Source organism: Athene noctua, chromosome 1, assembly GCF_965140245.1.
Source record: "Athene noctua chromosome 1, bAthNoc1.hap1.1, whole genome shotgun sequence".
Taxonomy (NCBI): Eukaryota; Metazoa; Chordata; class Aves; order Strigiformes; family Strigidae; genus Athene; species Athene noctua.
The window spans coordinates 75,101,403-75,124,665 of NC_134037.1; the positions used below are offsets into that span (position 1 = coordinate 75,101,403).

Genomic DNA, 23,263 nt, shown 5'->3' on the forward strand with positions numbered 1-23,263 from the left:
GCCAACAAGATGGTTTCCTGAAAGTTTCACTTTACTGAGGGTAACTTGGCAATTTATTTCAAGTATTGTGATGCTGACCCTAACCTACTCTATCTTATAGCTTTCCTGCTTCTATTTTCACCAGTCTACTATCAAGTTTACTAATCCATTCCCAAAAACACTAACCAAAAATAGCTATTAATTATTTTGGTAGCTCAGACAGAATCATGACAGTTTCTCCAGGACTTCCTTTAAAACCACAACATTGCCATCTGATGAATAACACTTTCAGAGCATAGTCTCCATATTATTTAATTTTGCATTTCTGGTAATAACAATGTATAGTTGAGATAGAAATCAAGATGTTTCATAAACATGATTAAATTAATTCTTTTTCCCACACAGCATTAGAAATGTAGATAAAACATTTTTCTAAAGGATTGTTTTAGAAAGCTTCACAATTCAAAATAGTGGAGGTGAGCACGTGAAATACAATGCTATTTTTGGCTTTAGCAAGCAATAATCCAGTATTTGAACAATTTGTCTTTGCCTCAGGTTCTGAATATGCTCAAACAGGCAGAAACTGATTGATTTACAGAAGATTTATTGTTTAAAAGTCTTCATAAAAGGACTGAAGACTTTAGTATCTTACAACACTGATCTGTACTGGTGTCAATGGAGAGTACAGTAGCTGACTTGTTTGCTTATAAACAACTGCTCTGTTTAAGCAAACTTGTAATGCTTCTGAAGCATATTCAAAATGAAACCCATTTGTTATCTCTAACCCATAGAGATAACAAAAAATTCAAAATAGTATATGATCTTACAAATAAAATGGAAATAGCTTAAGAAGTGAAGTGTATAGAAAACAGAGAAACAAATGAAGATTGTGAAATCAGTTAAAATGGCACAACAGTAGCATCTAAAATCTATTACATATAAGTGTAGTGGATGCAGGTAGATGGTACTTAATTTTTGTTAAAAAATACCTGAGCACTACTGGGACAATTGTTGAATATATGCCTAAGCATTACGTACCTCATTCAACTGTATTTATTGTTTCTAAACACTAGTTCAAAATCAAATGTCAATCAACTGGCCAAGCATACTTTTAGATGACAAAATTTTCATTCCAGTTTTGTTTTAGCTTCTTTAGTAGTCCAGCCCCAATTTTATCAAACAATAAAAATGCCAGTAGCAAGCAGCTAGTATTGTCTGACAGGACCTCTTGAGTACCGAGTTTGGCGGAACTCTTACCTTCTGAGAGCCTGGAAGTGAAGCATGAAAGAGGATGTCTGGATAACCTAATTCTGCCCTCTAGAGTGTGCAGGAAGGTATTGTGCTACATCAGAGGGGGGTGATGGCAGAACGTTGCTACCATCTCAAGCTGAAGGCTGTCTCTACTAAGTTCATTTGTAGTTGAATACTGCCTTAGTTGGACAGCACATCTAAGGAAACTGGATTATTTGTGTATCATTAAGAAAAAAAGCCACCATAAGCCTTAACCACTAATGGGTATCACAGGATCACGGGAAACTGAGTCATCCTGGCAGAGACTGGAAGATACCTCTGGAGATCATTTAGTTCAATTCCATTGCTAAAAGCAGGGTCAGCTAGGGCAGGTTGCTCGTGGCCATGTCCAGTTGGGTTTTGATTGTCTCCAAGGATGAAGATTTCAAAACCTTTCTGCACAACCTGTTCCACTGTTTAATACCCTGAGAGTAAAAATGAAACAAACCAACCCAAACCAAACAGCACCTCCTCCCTACAAATCGTTTTTTCTAATGACTGAATTATATTTTCTGTATTTCAGTTTGTGCCCATTGCCTCTTGTGTTGTCACTGGGCACCACTGAAAAGAGTTAGTTTGACTTCATTTTCTTTACTTCCTTGCCCCTTCTCCCAATATTTATATGCTGCCAGGCTTAGGCATACAGTAGATTCAGAATGTTAGTTTGCTGGACTACAGAGAGTCAGTTTTAACTGATGCCAGCTGGATTTCTGTTAGGTACTATCACTAGTTTCAAAGTACTTTTGAGAACATACATGAATTTTAGCATACTTATGAAAGGTGACCTTTGAATACCCGCTGGTTCTCATCTTTAACAGGAGCGGAGCTAACAAGACTGCAAGGTAATGAATGGCAATAAAATAAATCAAAACAAAACAAAACAAAAACTTTGAGCAAATAAACTCCTCAGATTCAATTGCTCAGCCAAAAATGAGTAAGGTATAAATAAATTTTTTTTCAAAGGAAATTTTGTTTAAATTCAAGTGTTCCCATAAGGTATAACTTTTTCTCAGTATTTCTTCAGTTGCTATCATGCAGAACTGACCACAGTATAATAGTATAATGGTTACTGATGCCTTTTATGCCAACTTTGAAAGTCTGGGGCAAGTAGCTCTTCCTTCAGTGTCTTCTATTTCCATGAATATCATTGTGAAGCTGTTAGCAGAGACAGAGCCAAATATGGAGAGATTTTCTTAAGGATAAATATTACATTATTTATTCAAGAGTCTTTTGCCTTGCACTCTGGGCTCATACGATGGATAAGAAGCCAATAAAACGTGTGCTTCTGCTAAAAGGAGTGGTACTCAGGATGGGGCATTTAAACCATAATGGTCAGTGTAATCTGGGAATTAGCTACTGTGTCTCATGGTCTGGGTGTCAGTTTTGTAACAGCCAAAACTCGTTTTAGATTTAAGATCAAAACAATAAAGGCAAGATCTTGAAAATAAAACATATCTCAATTCTCAAGGACAAGGCAAGCAAACTTTAGAACTGAGAAGCTACTTCAGTTATCCACAAAACTCTGTACTCAGTTATAAAAAAAAGACCAAAAGGCAGAAGAAAATAAGGCTGGACACCTTATTTCAATTAATCCTTTTGGTACCCTTTCTCATTGATGAGGACCAAGGACTCCTGTTCATTGCTCAAAAATGTAACTGATTTCACTCAGTCACAAAGTAATTAGGGATTCATGGAAAAAGTAAAAAATAATATTTTCTGTCATTACCTAAAGTTACTGTAAGAATGTATATCCCTCAGTGAATAATCAAATATAGAATACAATACTTACAGTGGGAACTCAAAAGCGTTTCATTTCTCAAGAAATTAAAAGCAGGGATGACGGCATGGCCCTTTCCAGTGACGCTCACAATTTCTTCCTCATTATCTAGGACTTGTAGTTTAATGAATACATCTGGTTTAGAGGTTTGTACCTGCACTGTAGCAACATGTGATGCTGTGACTTGAACTGAATACCTAAAGAGGAAGAAAAAAATTATAGCGTTATAACCAGCTATATCAGATCATTCTTTCTTAGGAAAGTACCTAAATGGGCTCACCGGGAAGTGAACACTTAAAATTGAGTTTGTAGACAACTGTTTTTGTGCAATCTGGTGGGCTAAACTTCTTGTAGTGAAGTGCAGTGAATCCATGATCAAAGTAACCGCTGCTGCTGCAAAAAGGGGTGGTCTCGCCACGTCTTTCTTTTTTTCACTGTCTTATCAAATGTCCAGATAGACATTTTCCCCACTGCTTTACTAGTATTTTTTTAAAAACATGGTTACTCAGATTAGGGAACTGTTTCAAGTAAAAAGTGACTGAGCAAAAGAAAAAAAATATTTGCTTTCAAAAGGGTAGAGTTATTCCATTTGATAGCAGCTGCTACTCTGGTTAACTTAAAAGACTGAGGAATTAAAAGACTGTAGAATTAGAGTCTAGGACAAAATTTTAAAAATAGTTTTGTTGTGCCTTGTAACTCTATATATTATTTGCTTGTTGTCCATAAATCCAAATTGTTAGACTAATCTCACCATGCGAGCAAGAAAACAACAACAACAACACAGAAAAACTCCATCCCCTTGACCTCGCCCATTTGGAGCTCAAAATATATAAATATTTTAAAATAAGATTTTTTAAAGTTTGGCAACATCAGAGGACAGGAAAAGAAAAAACACTCATCAAGAAAGAGAGAGTTTACAGAATTTAAGTGCATTTGTTTTATTTCCATTACATGCTTTCTTTATTTATATTGGAATTGTTTTCTTCTGTTGAATGGGCCTCTATCCTAAGAAAAATCCATTGATTTGAAATACTGGTACAAATTGTCAGGGATCAAGCATAATGTTCTAGAATTAACCTTCAAAATATGTATGTGTAATCAGCATGGGGCCTGTTTTAGTACACTGTGTAGTCCTTCGTGTGGAAACATTAGTGATTTAGTAGGAGTCAGTTCTGAACTCAAACTCAGCCAGCATAAACTGATTTTAATAAATTTTAATCAATTAAAAAGGGATTAATAAAAAGTAAATAATCACATTTTTATTAAATATGTTCTCCTAAAAGAACCACCATGCTAAAATAAAATATGTATTTTCTTTCTGCCAACACTGCAAGGCAGAAATTGGTCTGTTTTATCAGGAAAGAAAGTATTCTTTCTGTAATGTTTAAAGCTTTATCAGAATAGCTGAAAAAATATATTAAACTTTATGTCTCCTCTCCACCTGCAAAATTTTGATTTTAATACATATTTAATCCCCAAAAGTACTATGGAATTTTAGTAACTGACATAGGGATAACATTTCAAGATCAAGCTTACAGAAATGCAAAATACTGTCATTATGATTTTAAAGTTAAGGTCTGTATACTTCATACCTGTTCTTCATTAAGCAGTGGCAGTATTTAAGAAAATAACACTTTCAAAAATAAAATGTTAAATTTGATATTGCACATTGACGGCCCATAAAATTGAGACATTTGCTTTAATACCTGCCCTTTCTAAGAAAGAGGAAAGACCATGCTCTTCTGTCAGGAATGGTCCATATAAAAAGCAGAATTTAATCATTCGTCTCTCAATATTTACCTGAACATTACATGCTTGTCATTGGGTATGTAATAATCTTTAATTTCTTTAGTAGAATAAGCATTATTTACAACCTCACGAGACAGAAATGGGAGTGGACTACGAGAACTGATGAGACGGAGCCTCCATCTTCCAGCTGCAACAGGTAGGTTGCCAGTACGTGCTTCAGCCATAAATGTATATCCCTTCTGAAAGGAGAAAACAAGTCACTTTTACTTGGAAATAACACTACTCAGAATGCACTCTATGACTACATGCAACACACTTTTCGTCCATGTTGCACTTATTAATACAATAAGATGTCCTTCATAAGCAAGAAGTTTATAGTTCTATTATAGTCTAACTTCTGAGTCATCTCTTGTTACCAGAATTTATATTTGTCAAAAAGTTACATAGCAAGTCAAATATAATCTCATCTAACTTCAAAACTGGCAAGTATTTTTAGGGGTAGGTGCAATCATACTCCTGAGGTCACTTTCTAACCAACTTATTTGATGATTCTAAGTTGTTTCATAAAGTCTAATTTAACAAATATTAATGAGTTCCTACTCTTTTTTTTTAAGCATGTGCAGTACTCTAGTCTGAAAAGTCTTCTCATGACTAAAGTTCAATGAAACATATTTATTCAGTGTATTTTATTACTTTGTACATCATACAACTATGCAAATAGCTCTCAGAATAAACACTTCTATACATATCTGGGCTCTGGGTTACCATTTTTTTTTCTTGTAAAATCACTAGCAATAGTATCAATAAAATTCTTTTCATTTGGTACAAAATATTTTTTCCCTCTTGCTACTTGACCAAAACTATATGTGGGGGTAGCAGCGACGATAGCAGTAGTAGTAGTAGCAGCAGTAGATACAATGAAGAAAGAGTAAAACACTGCATAAGCAAAGAACTTTAACCTCTGAGACAACCACATCAAGCCTTTACTCTACTATTGCTGGGAAACATCTGGCCTGTATCCCAGATGTAAGAAAGATATGTACTGTAAAATGTTGATGTATTTGAAATCTGTGCAACAATTTTGAGATTATAGATACTTGTAACTCCAAAGGTGGCCACAGCTGAAGATAAGGAAACTAATTAATGCCCAAAACATTAGCAAAAGCTAGCAGTCCTCACACATATAAAAGCAAAATTAGATAAAAATAAAATATAAACATGAAAATTTCCGCATTCACTGATAAACCAGAGATTTAAAAATGTCCCTTCATGCTGAAGGCAGTGTGAAAGTATGGGTGAATACAATTTGCTGCATGGAAATTTAGAGATCAGATTCACTGTCTTCAAATCTGAGGTTAAATTAATATAGCCCCTACTTCTAATGATGTCATTGCAAGGATAGCATTAAATGCCAGGATATTAATTTTATGAAGATGTTGATTTAAGAAAAAATATTTCTAGCATCAGAAAAATCAAATTAAAATTTAATAAAAATTGCAACACACAATTAATAAACCTGATACAGATTCATCTATTCTTTATGAATCCTGAGAAGAGGAATATGGGAAACCAGAATATAATTTAAAAGGTTTCAAAAATTGATTTCATTTTGTATTTGGAAAAAAAGAAGGCAATATGAATTGACTACTTGAAAGACAGTGTCAGGATAAAGAGATATAATGAGTGCAATGGCCAGTTGCAGTGTAACAGGGGAACACGGAATTAAGTCCCTTCTTCAAATTCTCTAAGACAGCCCTCCCAACTTGCTATTTCAAACATTAAATATGTTCCACTCCAGAAGTAGTCCAGATGAAAATTCTTTGAAAGCTTTTCTCTTTCAGCAGTCTTCTGCTAAATTACAGCTAAAAGAAATCAATATTTACCAGAAAAAAAGCTTTGTTAAAAATTTCTTATAATAAATAGGGCTGTGATTTCAGGACTATCCAATAATGCAGGGTTGTGACTTCAGGACTACTGAATATTTAGAATGCAAGTAAAAGAAATAATTCACAATTTCAATTAGTGCAATTGTAACTGTAAGGCACTTTACAGCCTTTAATCACTACAAAGTAATAGCAACTATTCAAAGCTATGATTCAGGAGAACTCACTTATTTAAATATCTAGTTAAGCATATAGTTAAAGTCCCACTGTTCTTAACAAGTATACTTGGAATCTGAGAAGGATTTAGCCAGATATTCAAGTGCTTTCTGACAGCATGGTGTGCATGGTGTGCATGGTGTGCAACTTTCTGTTGTATACCTGTTTATAAAGATAAGTTTCTACAATCTTAATGTTCGTTATAAATATGCAGAAAGCTTAGACAAGATTAAAAAATTGTTTGAGTGGGCAATTTCTGAATACTATAAGCAATTAGAAAGCACAGTAACTGCATTTTGAGGCTGGTAGGAACACTGAGTAATCATCAGTCACTAGTGAGAAATAAGCAAATAGATCTAGACAACCCCAACAGATTTATGTCTCTTTCTTAAAAAAACCCAACTTTAAGAGGTTTCATTACCTACTTAGGTATCTTGTTACAATTTACTGTGTCTAGAATCAGAAAGTGTTGTTTTCTAATATACCACCTAAACTAAGGTTTTTTTGGTAAAGTAGGATGATTTGTTATGTTCTCCTATGTCAAGACAAATGAGTGATCAGTGTCCTTGCTCAAACAGACTTCTATTTTCTAGACTAAATACATTGTTTCTAGACTAAATACATTGATTCCTTCACCTCTTATCTTTGTTGGCCAGCAGAAGCTTGAGGAATGCTTACCTCTATACTTTGCTACAACCTGTTCAAAAGATTGTGAATAATAGTGAGTAGAATTAAAAAAACCCCAACAACTGTATCCAGCAGCAGAAACAATTACAATGGAAGAAGAAAATTTATTGACAAAAAAATCCAAATAATGCAAAGCAAGTAGCCAGTTTCTCTCTAGACTGTAAGGTCTGCAGAAAGAAGACAGATATTTTTGCTAGTGTGCAGATTTCATCCTTATTATCAGTCATTCTGAAATGAACACATTAGTGTTCCAGGAGTGTCTCTGCAGCAGAATAACAGTATGTGTTGATAGGAATTCTTTTTAGCTCTGCTGGAAATTGCTGATTCATAGTTTTGAAGCAGAACAACTAACTGGTAGGTTTATTAAAAAAAAAAAAAAAGAAAAAGAAAAAAAAGAAAAAAGAAAAAAGAAAAAAGAAAAAAATGAAAAAAAATAAAAAAGAAAAAAGAAAAAGGAAAAAAAGAAGGACTTTTTCTGTTATAATATTGGCATTTGGGAATTCAGGCATACTGTGTAATTTGTTGTTCGATGTACTACACTATTGAATATTTTTTACAAAATATAGTTAAAAAGAAAGGTAACAGATTGTCCTGGTTCAGCTAGGATAGGTTTAAGTTTCCCCAGCAGGCGGAAGGGATCTCCAGCCGGGTTATTCAATACCATGCTGAAGTCAGGTCCAGTGCGGCAGCGCGGGAAGCTTTTTCTTTTATGGCTTTGGTCCAGGGAAGCACGCGTGGCGGGCTGGGTGTGTTCACTGCGGTATTTCTCTGTATAACTTTTGTCTTATTTATTGTTACTACTGTTTATTGTTGTTGTTATTGTTGTTGTTCAGATTGTTATTTATTACATTGTTGTATTAAATTTCTCCTTATTTCAACCCCGGGGTTCATGCCTCACTTCCAGCTTGTCTGGCCTGAGGGTGGGGTAGGGACAACAGCAACACAGTCTCCGGTCCTGGCAAGGCCTAAACCATCACACAGATGTCTTGTCAATGTCTTGTCAAAACATCAATAAAGCTTTCAATAGCTTTTGCTGTTCCACTGAAACATTAACAAGCCATTTACAAATAGGAAGAAAATGAGCTAAATTTTACAGTATAAGGTTATATTCTTACTGACAGACTAAGTAGCAGTGATTAAGAAATGCATTAAGAACAAGCAGAAAAATACAGGATACATGCACAATTCTGTTTTAATACTCTTAAACCAAAATAACCTTTTACTGATATTAACCACATTTAATGTTATAAAATATTATCATGAGTTTAGAGAATAATAACAAAAACGTCTCCTTCAAGTGGGGGCTTCTGCAATTAGGAAGGACAGGAAAATCAAAAAGGGCCATTTTCATTAATGACAGAATCACTGAGGCTATCATGCTGTACCCATGAAAAGAAATTATCATAGAATCATTATGGAATATACCAGGTGGGATAGTGCATAGAGAAACAAGAATTTCCAACATTAAACCCACTGTATTACACAAAGTGTTGGTAAAATCAGATTTGGAATATTGTGTACAGTTTTGGACATCTTTATTCAATAAAGACGTTAAATGGAAGGAGGTCTGAGAAAGAATTAGTAAAATCAGGGAAATGGAAAACCTGTGTTACAAGGCAGAACTAGACAGCTGTATCCTGCTAAGCAGGACAGATGTTGAGATGAGATCTGAAATGAATCTGAAGTTGTGATTGTTCTTTCCAACAACCCTCCACTTCCCTGAAAAGCACTAGGTAGTGTTCACCACTGAGATTTCTTTTTGCATCCTGCCACTTGCCACTGTTGGATTCCAAACTTAATTTTCCTGCTTGGTGGAATCCACACCCCATCTCTGGGGATCCCAAATTAGTTTTAAGAGCTTGAAGAGCTTGTCTGCAACCCTCCTTTTTAAAGCATATTCTTCAAGCAGTAGCAGTCCTTATCTGTCACATTCAGCTAATATTCACTATATACACTAGATAAGGCAAGTTTGTTCCAGTGAAAGAAAAAAAAAAGTCTGATGAAATTGGAAATTACAAAAGAAAGACAAGAAAATTACTCCTACAATTGTTATGGAGGCTCTCAAATAAACAAGCAACCACCAAAAATTAAAAATTTATTATTACACAATTAACTAGCCCTCCACAAATTACAGGTTCGAATGTCTGTGAGAAGAGAACAGAACAACTTCCCAGGGTTTAATGACAAACCAAAATGTTCTGTCACTCACCTAACAAGTGAGGGCTCTCAACCTCAAGGACTGGCTCAGGGCAGCGTCCTGACCCAAGTCACCTCAAGGAGTTTCCTTGGGCAGCGTCCTGACCCAAGGGGAGAGTCCTTGACCACAGCTGCTGCTCCAGGGGACAAGCTCCAAAAGGCTCCCCCAGGGGACTCCATTTATTCCCGGGCCAAATCTGACCTGTAGTCAATAGCGACTCCCTTTGGCCAAAGGCCCAACTACCATGAAGCCCCAAGAGCAAAGGTAATCAGGAGCTGCTACGCTTCAGCAGCCAAAAAGCTCAGCTTTCATTGGGTGGGTGCACCTGCCACAACAATGTTAGACCATAACTGACATCAATTCCTTATTATTGACAGAGAGACTGAGAAGGCGAAACGACGAAAGTGTCTTCACTAAAAGGTCAACTGTCAACATGTGGCTAGCATAGCTAATATTAGGGGTAATATTAAAGAGGTAAGAGGCAGGCCAGAATAGGAAGAGAAGTAGTAAATGATTATATAGATAAATTAAGGGCTCGGATTAGTTAAGTCTGATGAACTTCTGAACCCTCTGAAGGATAAATAGATAACACATTAAAACAATCATAAAACTTTTAAATCATGTTTGATAACTGATGAAGAACTATACAACTGCAACGCTGTGGGTTTTTTAGATGGACAAAAGCGTCTAGAAAATTATCAGTCAGCATGACTCCAATGGCTGAAAACATGAAATAACTAATAAAACGAACACCTTGCAATGCCCTCAACATAGCAAAAAGACTGCAAAAACCAAGTTGTATCAAACCAATCAAGCTTCCTTCTACAGGGAAGCACACTATGGGAATGAAGGAGACGCCTGACACTGTCTCTTTGATCATTCTTTTAAGTCTCAGGAAATGCTGTCAGAATGAAGAAACTAGGGTGTCTGTTGGACAATCACATCCAGAAAGCACATATTCATGGCTCCTTTTGGAAAAGCAGGATGTGTCAGTAAGATCTCAAAGACTAACCTGAACCTGAATCCATTCTATATTTTTATTAGTAATGTGGATGGTGGAATGGAGAAGGTATATGTTTAATTATCTGATACCACAAGGCTAAGAAGGATGTATCTTTAGAGGAAGAGAAAAAAGGAATTAAGGTTATTTTAAACTAGGGAAATGGTCTGAAAATATAACACTAAAATTGGTAGCGAAATAAACTATATTTTGACAAGAATAATAAAATATAAAATTAAATTCTTCAGGAAAGCACCTAGGGTTACAAAAGTATATGAGTCAACAATGATGTTGCAAAATAGGGCAGGCATCACAGCTGGATATATAAGCAGAAGCATAGCCCACAATACCTGTAAACTAATTGTTTCTTACTCATCATTTGTATGGCCACAAGGTAATCCTTGGTGCAGTTTACTGTTCTTGGTGTTGTGCATGATAAACAAGAAAAAACTAACAGCAATTGGAAAGAGTCCAGAGGAAAGAGCAATCAAAAGTGTAGAACATGTAACTTACAAGGAAAGACCGAGCAAACTGCTGTCTTTAGTCTAAAGATGAAAAGGCAGGAGGAGAGGAAGCTGTGATAATTATGTAACAATATAGTTATTTTTCAGAAGCAATTTACATTAATGGTTCTGAAATAATACACAGGCTTTGAGGGGGAGCATATCTAAAACAGTACTGGGCATCAATGCTGCAATTATCATCAGCATGTGAAGATGCATGTTAATTATTGTAAGCATGACTTATAAAAGGCTATTCAAACCCTATTCTTAGTTTGACCTCTGAATCTTGAAGGTTGTTCTGTCAGATGCCACTGAGTAGCACAGCACAAGGAAGTTGGATGACATTCCTCCATTTAGAGACAGTAAAAAAATATCAAAGAAAATTAAGTCTAGGCCTTCACTGTTAAAGATTTAGCACAAAAGCAGATCAGTGTTAGACTCTGTTCAAACTTGCTAATAAAGAAGTGTGCACTTCTAAGCAGAACATTATGACATAGTTGAAAATGTCCACAGAATATAGGCAATTGTTATTTTAAAAAATTATACTTTTCACAACCACTCTTTGCATTTACCTTATTTTTGGCATAAACACGAGGTGCGACTTTGAAAAGGACATACGGCATTTCCTCCAGTGTGTCATTATTAACAACATGAAGTCTACAGGAAGGGATAGTGGTATATGCCTTTGGCACTATAAGCATGTCTTCTGGAACAAGAAATATTTCTCTAAGAAAAAAATCAAATTATATTAAAATTACTTTTACAAATAAAATTATTTGTGTAACATGAAGTGAAAGTATACATTAGAATTTCACGCAAGTAGACTTCCATAAAATTACATTTTTAAAGCAGGTTAATAAAAAAACAGTGTATCAATACTACTTCCCCCATAAGAGTTACGTATGAAACTCACCTGAAAACCACAAACCACACATTTGGTGGCTGATCAGCATACATTACATCATAGTCAGCGAAAGAGATCTTACACCGTTCATCTTCATAGCAAGGAAACTTTTCAATTGACTTACAGTTTCTTTTAAACATTTCTCTGGAAAGCAGAAAACAAGATAAATATTTAAATCTAATCAGGAGGGCATATATATCTTGACTTTAACTTATGCTAATCACGAAGAACACTGCTTCATGTGTAAATGGTTATATAAAATGTGTTACTAATGTTTCTCTTGCAGCTGATCCTTCTCAAAAAATAATAAAAGAGGTAGGGATCAGCTCTTTTAGAGCTAATGGCCTGTAAAGGCCAATACTTACATAAAAATATTTGTATCAGTCAGTCTATCCATAAGTACAGCTGCTTCTAATAGCCCAAAACATTATGGTTTCTACAAAACTTTACTTTTTGGTGGGGTTTTTTGTTGTTTGTTTTTGGTTTTGTTTTTTAAATAAATATCATAATAACTTCCATTTCTTGATATTAAACTGTCATCTTGAAGATGTGGCATCATTAGGAAATTAAAACCCCCTTTATTTCCTCTTAAAACTTTTTGGAACAAGAAAGGAATAAAAGCAAAACCAAATAAATTCAAAGACATTGGATTAAAGACATTCCTTTCACAAAGGAAGAAACCTAAGAATGTAAATTCAGGAGTTATTTGTAAGACTCTCAGGTATTATGAAGTTCTACAAAATTAGAGCTAACCTCACTGGCATCTAACTGGCACCGTGAATTTTTATTTATCATATGCATATAAAAAATTAATGTTCCTCTGGATGAAGCAATGTGAAGACCCACATACAAAATTTACTGTTATGTGAAGAGATGGGCAAGGTGAAGGGCAGAATAAAGATAGAAAGTCTTCCTCTATCTTTTGGCTCCATCCAGTGATTTTCTCTGAAGATTATGAGCAAAAATATGCCTACATAGAAGTGAAGGAAAGGATATCCTTCTCCTTCCCACTCCCTCTGTCTTATATTATTCTTTTACTACCTGCTTTCTGCAGTAAGTAAACAATATCTCTTTTTTGGTGATCTTTTAATTGCTCTAATTCAAAGTCTGTTTTATATGGTTTATGTAAACCTGTCTTCTTTTCTATGTCAAAGTGTTCAATTAATGTCTTTTCTATTAATGTGTTCAAGTTGTTCAACTGCAAAAGTTTTATCCACAAAATATGGGCAATGATACTTTGATGTTCTGTTATTCCTAGACAGTAATTGAAATTACAGAAACAATCTCCACATTCATTTTTTTAGCAATGATAATAGCTGACCTTGACTCACCTTAATTAAGGTGAGTCACAGAGCGGATCATCATAGAACATCACAGAACAGTTTTAAATCTTAGTCCATGAAGCTTTGCAAATGTTCTTTCCACTACTGATAATAAGCACACACAGAGACAGAAAAAGTCCCTCAGAAACCTCAAATTTTTAATTCATTGAAAATTATAGGAGGGACAAACACAGATAAGTTTACATGGGATGTATAATGAGAAACAGGTGGCAACCCTAGCAGAAACTAAGCTGCTTTAGGGCATTTTAAACTGGTGTTTGTGTTGTAAAATAGTACTGCTTCTAGCCTCCAGTAAGTCTGGGGTTAGAGAATAGGAAGATTTTTACCCTAATAATGAATTTTCCCAAATTCCTGCATGTTACTTTACTGGTCATGGTGTTAGCTTGTTATATTAAATGCTAGTCTGTCAGCTGTTAAAAAAACCCAAACAAACAACAAAATCACATTAGCATGATTTTAACGTTCATATGTATCTCCTGGGACAATGTCTAAGAATCAGGCCTATAAATTCTAAAAGTCTGAAGGTAGACTAAAACCTGCATTTGATCTTTGCTGATTTAGAAATGTTGCAAATCTAAAACTGAGGTCTCACATTTGTAACAAGGCTGTGGTTTCAAAGCAGTTTCTCTGATCTCATCACCGTACAAAGGTTTTGTAAGATATAGTTATCCTGACTAGACACACTAAAAAGTGACATAAAATTATACCCCGTATGAGTGATCTCCAAATTGCTGGTTATAAGGAGTGAGGATTTATACCCATAGTCGGTAATTATTGCCAGTTCTCATTACTCAACCTTGGCAGAACTGATCTACTGTTAGATGAGTTGTGTGAACAACTGCAGAGAGATTTTTAAATGACTCCATGAAAGTATGTGATCCCCAGAGAGAGTTATGCTCGCAAATGACTTAAGGAACACTTGATATTAGAGTAGCTATTTTGCAACAGCTGTAATTAAATAACCGGTAAACTATCTACCTAGAACTACATCTACCTTCCCCTCAAGAAAGTGCTACAAACAAATCCTCTGATAATATAAACTGTGGTACAATTAAACAGTATAGTTATGCCCTTTCTAATGTCAACCAGGATTCCTTAACAGATAGCATGAATCAAAATGCTTCTTTAAATCAACTGGTTAGCTGTTTAATTAAGGAATCAGTATCAGATTTATAATTATGAAACACCCTATAGGATATTAAAAAATGAAATACAGGAGAAAGGTCATATTCTTGCTTAAACTGTAGGAAAAAATCTGTAACACACATACCTAAAGATTAGATTTGCTACAGTTTTACTCATGTAGAGCGCACAGAATAAAGCATAGCATATCTTCACTAAAAACATCTTGACCCTTCCAACAAAGTTTTGTAAGTTTAAAAGAAGTTTTGTAATCTTAAAACTAGTAATGCTCATACCATATTTAATTTGTGAACCAGCAATTTATGGCAATTCTATGGCTACAATAAAATAGTTTAATTTAGTAGATGATTACCTTAACAGCATTACAGCATACTGTTCAAAATTTAACTCAATTGCAGTCCACAATTTTTGTAAGGTTTCTTTGACATTAGCACATTCTTTAGTACCTGGAAATAATTAAATAAGTTAGAAAATGTATATAACGTCTAGTTTTGTATTGTTCTAAATATACACCTGCCAAATACTTGTGAAAAATGCCACTCTCACAAGTAAATGGTCTTATGAATCATTCGTTTTTATTTGGAATTTTACAGAATCTCAGTGAGCTGAAAACTAATTTCTCCTTTGACAGAGAAAATTTCCTTCATCATCACCTTGTACTTTTCAGCCCTCCTCCAACTGCAAAAATGATGTGATCAATATTTTCTCTGATTTACATTTTTTTCGCTGAAACATGTTGTAGTGATAGAAGGTGATGTCAGTCCTCAGAAAATTATTAGCTCCCAGCAGCTTTTCTTTGCAGGTATTATGAAGGGTTAGGTATGTACTTAGGCAATCTGTGTAGCTAAAAAGAAAATAATCAGGCAGCTCCAGTGGATAAATCATCCCAGCCACGTTTGTTACCTTTCAGATGACAGGATGTGTTACCATCTCCAGGTGTCTACACAGGATCCACAGATCCACAGCATCCAGCTGAAGACTAGGCAACTAGTTTAGATCTGTTGTCTAACTTTTCAAGACTAAAGTTAGGTGAAATCCTTCTTTATGGCATGAGCAATTAGTGACTGAAAAGGAAGGGGAAAACTAAAAAAAAAAGGAGGGGGGAGTAATAACACTTTACTGTAATGACAAGTAGAAGAGAAAAAATCATAGATAATGGGGGAAAGGAGGAGAAGAATAGTATGACTGGGGAAAAAAACCCAAACAACACAGTGAAGCACTGTAAAGAAAATTCCAGAATTAAAGGTAATTAATTAACCAGACGATGTTAAGACAGACATTATAGAGAATAGAACAGAGTTGGGATACTCACATAGTGTTTAAATGACAAAAATCTATAAACTTCAAAAGAACAGCTTCTGGGCTCTGGGATTTGTAGGAATTAAAAATACTAGTGAAAGTTTATGGAAATTCCTAATTTACATGGCACTTCATAAAAAAAATAGAAGGGCACTAGGCTACTTAGTAGGAAAGCTTAAGCAAGATGGGGCTCCATGTGATAGTTTGGGAGAGAAGCAGCACCAGATTTACTGATGAGTAGATTCAGGTACAAACGACAGCTTGAAAAGACCATCTGGTGGAGATAAATGCATAGGGGCAACAACCCCAGCAATGACGGTAATTCAAGAAGGAGCTTCCAGCAGAATGGGGATGACTTACTAAAGAAGGAATGTGTATTTCACAATGCAGCAGTTTTTCTTTGTCATGATCCTCAGGCATTCCTACACTGAGGCTAGAAGGAATCACTGTGATCTGACTTTCTGTCTAACAGTCCTGTTCACATATTAATTACTATTTCACCATATATAAATTACATTCTTTTTGAATTTTATGAGTATTTGTTTGATTTTAAAGTTTTCAGTAGTTAAAAGTACAAGAGAAATCTTGGTTTATTCCAATAAATACCTTATCCTTTTAAAAATAAATGCCATTTTTTCTTGTTTGAATGTGTCTGGATGCAACTCACAATCTTTGACTCTCACACTAAAGACTTTCACGTTAACTCTTTGGATCTCTGACTAAAGACCTTGTTGCTATCAAATTCCTTTTCTTATATGAGTACTTAGAGATTACAGTGAAGTAAATCTTAATTTTCCTTTTCCTAAATTACAAACTAACAGTTTGCAAGTACAAGGTCCTTCTTTAATCCTGATCCTTACAACTCCACCCAGAATTTCTCATTTGTTACTTATCTTCCTCCTTGGACTGTGGACATTGCACTTGGATACAATATTCCAGCTGAGACAACAGAGTTGCTGAATAAGAAATGTAACACAAGTCTTCAACAGCTATGTAAGATTTCTCTGTATTATCAGCACAGTATCTTTTGAGCACAGTATCAGGCTTTGATGCTGTGTTCTGATGATGATCCAGTATGGTGCTTAGGTTCTTGTGTGACCTTCACTTACCTCTCCAGAAAAAAAAAAATAAATTTAGCACAGCTCTGAGCTAAATCTACATTAATGGAAATTCCGGTTTAATATCTGCGAAAATCTAGGGGAGGTGTCTTTCCTCTACTTTTTAGTATCATACGTGCTAATTGAGTAATTAGTTTGAGCACTATTCTTAGTTTTATAAGATATCAGAGATTCAACTATAATATTCTATTGCATTTCAGTTAATTCAGTAGATATTAATTAGTAACAAAATTTTTACAGTAAATATTTGAATAAGTAAGAAGTATGAATTGTTTTTTTTTAAAGACACACCTGGTTTTCTGCTGTTCAGAACTTTCCTAACATAGGTCCCTCTCCAGACGGCTTGAAGTTTAAGAGCTGCTGCTTCTTCTTCAGAAGTGGGAGTTCGGTTCTGCCAACTACTAAGGGAATTCTTTTCACAGCTCTCTGAAAGAAGAGCAGGAGAATGAGTAACATCAGTAAAACAGGAAGTCCTGTAGCTACTTGCAATGAAGTTAAAAAAAACACCACAAAAACCCCAAACACAAACCAATGAGAGCGCTATATTCCAGAAACAGAGTGGTTACTGCATAAAACTTCCATTTATGACAAAAGTATCGCTGTTAAAATTTTGCTCTTATCAACAAAATATACTGTCTAATCACATGTCAGTGTGCAACTACTATGCTAGCTACAGATACCAAATTACTGAATTCTTACTTCTCTTTATGGACAGCTATTGCAGTGCATCTTTTAAAATCAAGTCTCCTAATATAATTCCAAAATATCCTTCCAGATATGAACCAAGAAGATTTGATACATTAAGGTCTGACTCTGAATAAAGCTTAAAAGAGCTTCACAAGATATGAAGTGCTTCTGTCTCTCAATCTGATAATTTTATTAAGTATCAAATTTAACACCAATATTATTCAAAACATTGTATTCAACCTTCACTAAGAAGCCATGGAATAAGGATAAGATCTATGATAAAGCAGGAGTTCATTTATCTGACACTGACTTTCTGTTACCAAGGAGTTTTGAAGTGGAACAGAAATTAGTGAGTTCTGACAGGTTAGGAATGAGCTCTTTCTAAGCATCCTTGCCTAGAATTAGCATCCTGGGAGCCATCAGCACCAGGGTTTAGGGGGAGGGTGTGAGCAGCACTACAAGGAGGCAGGTCCAGGGACCCAGTCTGGAACTGAACAGATAGATAATGAGGGCAGTGACACAGAATGAGAGGAAGGAAACAGTGCTCCAAAAGAAGTACTAACAAACAAAAAGGAGGAGAAAAGAGAGAGATCCACTTGAAAAATTCAACAACCTATCTTAAGGAAAGATATTGCTGTCATCAGCCAGGAGATCACACATTTCAATCTAATCTCTTTTATTGAATATTGTTAAATGTGGCTGTGTTCCCAAGCATCATTCCTCATTCTCATCTCATTTCCAAATGCCAGAAAGCTTCTTTAATATTTAGTGACTCTGAAAGGTTACACAAGCCCACTTCAACAGACAACAGATTAGAACTCAACAGTATGAATGGCACAACCACTTTTTATAAAACAGAAGCTTATAATCACAGAATAAGACATGCTGGAGAGAACCACTGAAGATCATCTGGTCCAATCCCCCATCCAAATCACGATCAATTTAGAGCAGGTTGCTTAAGGTCTTGAGCAAATGTCCAGTCCATTTTTGGTCTCCAGGGATGGTGACTCCACAATCTCCCTGGGCAATCTCTTCCAATTTTTGACTAGTCTCATGGTGAAAAATGTTTTCCTAATATCCAACTTGAATTTAAAATGTTCTAAGACGTGTCCTGTACCTCTGCACCTCTGAGAAGTGTCTGCTCCTATCTTCTCCCATGTATTCATCAAAGGAACTCATATTTTAAAATTAATTTGTCTCATCTACAAGCTTGTCTATTTTATAATTAAATAATCCGGTGGCAAAATGTTGTGCTATGCCTTTTGACCCCACTAATCATAGTTTTCAAGGAAAAAATAGACTTCTATTTTCAGTAGGTGTTTTAGCTCAGAAGAATGGTCTCTGCTGTAGAGCTAACATTCCCCATATAAGGCAAAATAATATATTGTAAAATTTGTATACTTTTTATATGATCACACAGTTACATAGACTGACCTGGCAAGTAAGGAGACCCTAACACTGAACCTGAATCAGTAATATGCAAAATTGTAACTACATCTAATGTTATCCCTGGTTCATCTGAGCATCTCTTGTTCTTGTGGCTTCTTAATCAATAATCAAGTAATGGACAACTTCCCCAAGAAAGTACCCAACTGGTGCAAGACAGTGCCATGTGCACCTAGTTTCAGACAGGTAAGCAAGCAGTTTAGTAGTGTCAGGTTGTATGTCTCTGACAATAGTCTCTCCTCTTAGTTCATATGAGAAACTTGTAATAGGTGCAGAAAAATAAATACTGTATAAAGAGATTACATAGTGGCATGGTGAGTCATATTAGCTTGCTGAATGAATTATTTTATTTTTTTTACCCCTGACTTTACTTCCTGTGAAATGAGCAAGCTGATCTGATTCCCTAGCATCTGTGCAACTGCTCATGGTGGGAATACATGTTCTGAGATGGGAAGGGGGGAAGGACAGGACTTTAGCGGTAATATTCAGTGAAGCTGCACTTTAAGGTCTAAAAAGACCAGAATATGATCTGCATTTAATCAACGGCTTATGTTGTATTTCAGTATTTGTATTGCCAGCAACAACATTCATAATATCCAGAGAACTGTGAACTGCCTATAAGCAGGTACCAGAATTGACTAAAATTGACTTAGATATCATGATTCTAATTTTTTTCTTGTTACTGGGTTATGTTTGTCAATTTAGAAGTCTAAATTAGCCCAGCACAAGCTTTGGAAAGATGCGGGGATAGTATTGCAACAGTCTGCGGTTACACTGGTTTAAGCTGCTGTGGAATCTTGCCTTAACTTGGGAGGGAGAGTAAGTATTTATAGCTGTGGTCAGCAATTGCAGCCAAGTCTTACTCTTGTACTATAGAGGAGTTTATTCAAGACAAAGGAGCTGAAAGGGCTTGTATTTTCCCAAAGCTGCTATCTCCATACTCCATCACTCCATAGTGCCATAATCACTTATACCAGCACTTACACTTTCATATACTGCTATCGATTACAGAAATATTCACCTGTACCAGTTCAGATCTAGCCCAAGAGATGTTTCCCATCTGCATGGCCTTTATATAAGATCAGGCTGATGAGTTCAAATTCCAGCTCACCTGCCACTGAATCAAGCCCTCATTATCCCCTTTACTCCCTCAGAACAAAATGTGAAATGCTGATAGGGGAATACACACAGAGTGTTGGCTTGATGTTGTCCTATGAACAAACTGAAAAGTTTATTGACTGGGGATGTCAAGTGGACTATAATTAGAAATAAATACCTCTGTCACTAGAAATAATACATTTCATTTGTGAAGCTAAAGAATATACAGATATACAGTCACTTAAATGTTAAATTGTTTATGAATACACAAATATAATAATTTGGATGCAGTGTTGCACACAGAAATTAATTCTAGTCATAAAAACTATCAAGTTACCCCAGAACAGGCTGAAAAGTGGATATTCTGAGTGTTTTGTGAAATTATATATTCCTAAATATTTGATTTCTTTTTTGTTCTAACTTCTAAAACACAGTATCGTAAGAACACAATATTTTTCTTTGTAACTTACAAGTCAAAATAATGAAGTCAAATTAAATATTCTTATCTCCCACGTTTTTTTTGACTTAACAGTTCTTAGCATTTTGTCATAAACAGAGAAGTATGTTAGTGTGAAATGCTTTAAATCAACCAATATTAACTAGTGGATGCTTCAAATTTTACATTAAGATTTTAAAAAGATTCATCAAAAATTTCTGACATGCTTTTGTTAATTAGAAGACATCCTGCTAACAATAAAACTGAGTTCTCAAAGCATCTTAGCAAGACTTTGTTCATCACAAAATCAGCTGCAGTTTTCTCATAACAGTGTGTTTGCATCTACTGTAGGCAATATAACATAATGCTTTTCAACCATATGATTGCAAACTTTCCCTCACCCCTACTGAAACTCAAGTTCAAATCCAAAGTGCAAGAAGAAACAAAAATGTCCAGAGTTATCTCTCCAGTGACACAGAACAACTTATGATCACTTCTCTTAACCTATGTTTCCAGAGGAAAGAGAAGCCTGTTACGGAAGAGAACAGGGCAGGAACAGGACTTCTCAAATATGATTTATACAGATAAGATAAGCTCATATCTAACAGCTTGACATCGAGATAAGGTAAAACTTCAGACCAGAAGGTTTTAACAGAACTGCACACAAAAGGCACTCTACTTCTAACTTCGAAGTTGGAATTCATCCATGAGAAAGAAATGCACCTTCTGAATTGTGCCTAAATGTCTATCAAGCGTCCAAGACTCTTGAAAATCAGTGCCACAGACCTCCAGTGAGTTCATGAACTGAGCTGGCTCACTAGTGGGTCCAGTGAAACCAGGACAAGGTAGATAGAGGAAATTTGCAACAGAGAGCAGGCAAGCAGTACTGAGCTGTCAAGACTGTCTCTACTCATCTTGTGTAACATCATCCTGATAAGCTTCCTTTCCCAGGAAGCATCACATACCTGTGTAAATTCAGCATCTCATGACTGCCCAAAGTTCTGCAGGGTCCATTTACCTACTCTTCTTCCCAGAAGACCATAGAAGAGACATGCCATGGAGGAGCACTCAGCTTCAGAAACTTCCATCTTTTTGTCATATGTGCACATGGCATGGTCTGCTTCTTTCTTGTGGCTCCTGTGCTAATTGCTCCATGGTGATGGATGGTATTTGGCAGACAAGTAAAATGTCACTAGATCAGTTTAAGGATGGCTTCTCAGAAATCTTACCAAGCATGACTGCTAACTGCAATACATCATCATATACCTGCTGTCAGTAAATCTTGAGATGAATTCAGCACACAGTGCAAAATGAACATAATAATATAAAATGGAGGTGGTACTTCCAAAAAAAGAGGTCAGATTTGACCAGATCTACTTTCAGACACAGACAACGAAAAGACTTCATTCATCTCTTGCAGCAGTTTACACTGATGACTGTTAGGTTCCAAAGGGTTATAACTCAAATCTTGCTAAGATCTGAGCAATTAACCTGACAATGTAGCAGTGCTAATGTGGGCCAGACAAATCAGGTGATGTCAGTCCTTCTAGGACTTCCTACAATGCATTTCTCACCTGTTTTTTTCTGCTGTCTACCTTTTTTTTTTTTTTTTACATTTCACTTCACTTATGCTTTTTTGAATGCAGCTGTCTCCATTTCTTTATAGTTTTGGGATGAAACCTGAACAAAATCATGCATTTATTCCAATGAAACCTTTACTAAGCAGGGCAGAATGTATATCCAATGTCAATAAATCCAAATGGAAACAAATTACAGAAGATTTCTATAGGACTGGAAAGTGAATTAAGTCTGGAAAATCAACTAAATTAAAAAGATATATTGGACATTGGAGAAAATCAAACTGAAATAGAACTTTCCTCCTCCATATTTTTATTCCACTTTTTTGATTCACCTCCCCAAATCCTAAAAATATTCTGCCACAGTGGATCTCATAATTCAGTATATGAGGTCATTGCTACAACCTGTCAACTGTGCTAATTATTCAAATCTAATTAAAAATGTCTTCTATTGCTGACAAGGATTTAATTTTTTTGGGGGGAATACAGAAATCAGCAGCAGTCATCTTGAAAAAATCTGACAGGTGTTGTGGACTTCAAGTGGTGTGGCAAATGTCCATAAGATAACCCTTATAGCTTATATGTATATAGCTTATACTCTTGCCATAGGATATAATCCTGTGAAAAATACAATGAGTCATTCAGTCGTTCTGGCTGATCCTTTATCTTTGATATATCATAGCAGAATAACCTTCACAAGAGAGGAGATTTGGAGGAAAGTCCCCCTTAAAGAGTGAGACAGAAGTATAAGTGCTTTCTTAAAGAACAAGAGTATCGCATCATTTGGTTAGTAAAGATATTTGCGTAAATTTTAATGAAGTTTTTAAATATCGATTTTCCAAAATAAACTGACTAATGAAAGCTCGTTAATATAATTTTGATTGACCAGGGAGAAAGACTTTATACTGAAAGTTCATAATAGCAGAAGGAA

General features: G+C 35.4%; 1 protein-coding gene across 1 annotated transcript in view; it reads right to left on the reverse strand.

Annotated features, from left to right (window-relative positions):
* Positions 1-23,263, reverse strand: part of ADGB (androglobin) — a 129,945-nt gene that overhangs the window by 23,772 nt on the left and 82,910 nt on the right. Inside the window, exons 22-27 of the mRNA XM_074899302.1 lie at positions 17,380-17,514; positions 15,024-15,117; positions 12,195-12,329; positions 11,854-12,007; positions 4,847-5,034; positions 3,059-3,243 (exon numbers count right to left, since the gene is read on the reverse strand). Of these exons, the coding sequence (XP_074755403.1) occupies positions 3,059-3,243; positions 4,847-5,034; positions 11,854-12,007; positions 12,195-12,329; positions 15,024-15,117; positions 17,380-17,514 (891 nt within the window). The remainder of the gene's footprint in view (positions 1-3,058; positions 3,244-4,846; positions 5,035-11,853; positions 12,008-12,194; positions 12,330-15,023; positions 15,118-17,379; positions 17,515-23,263) is intronic.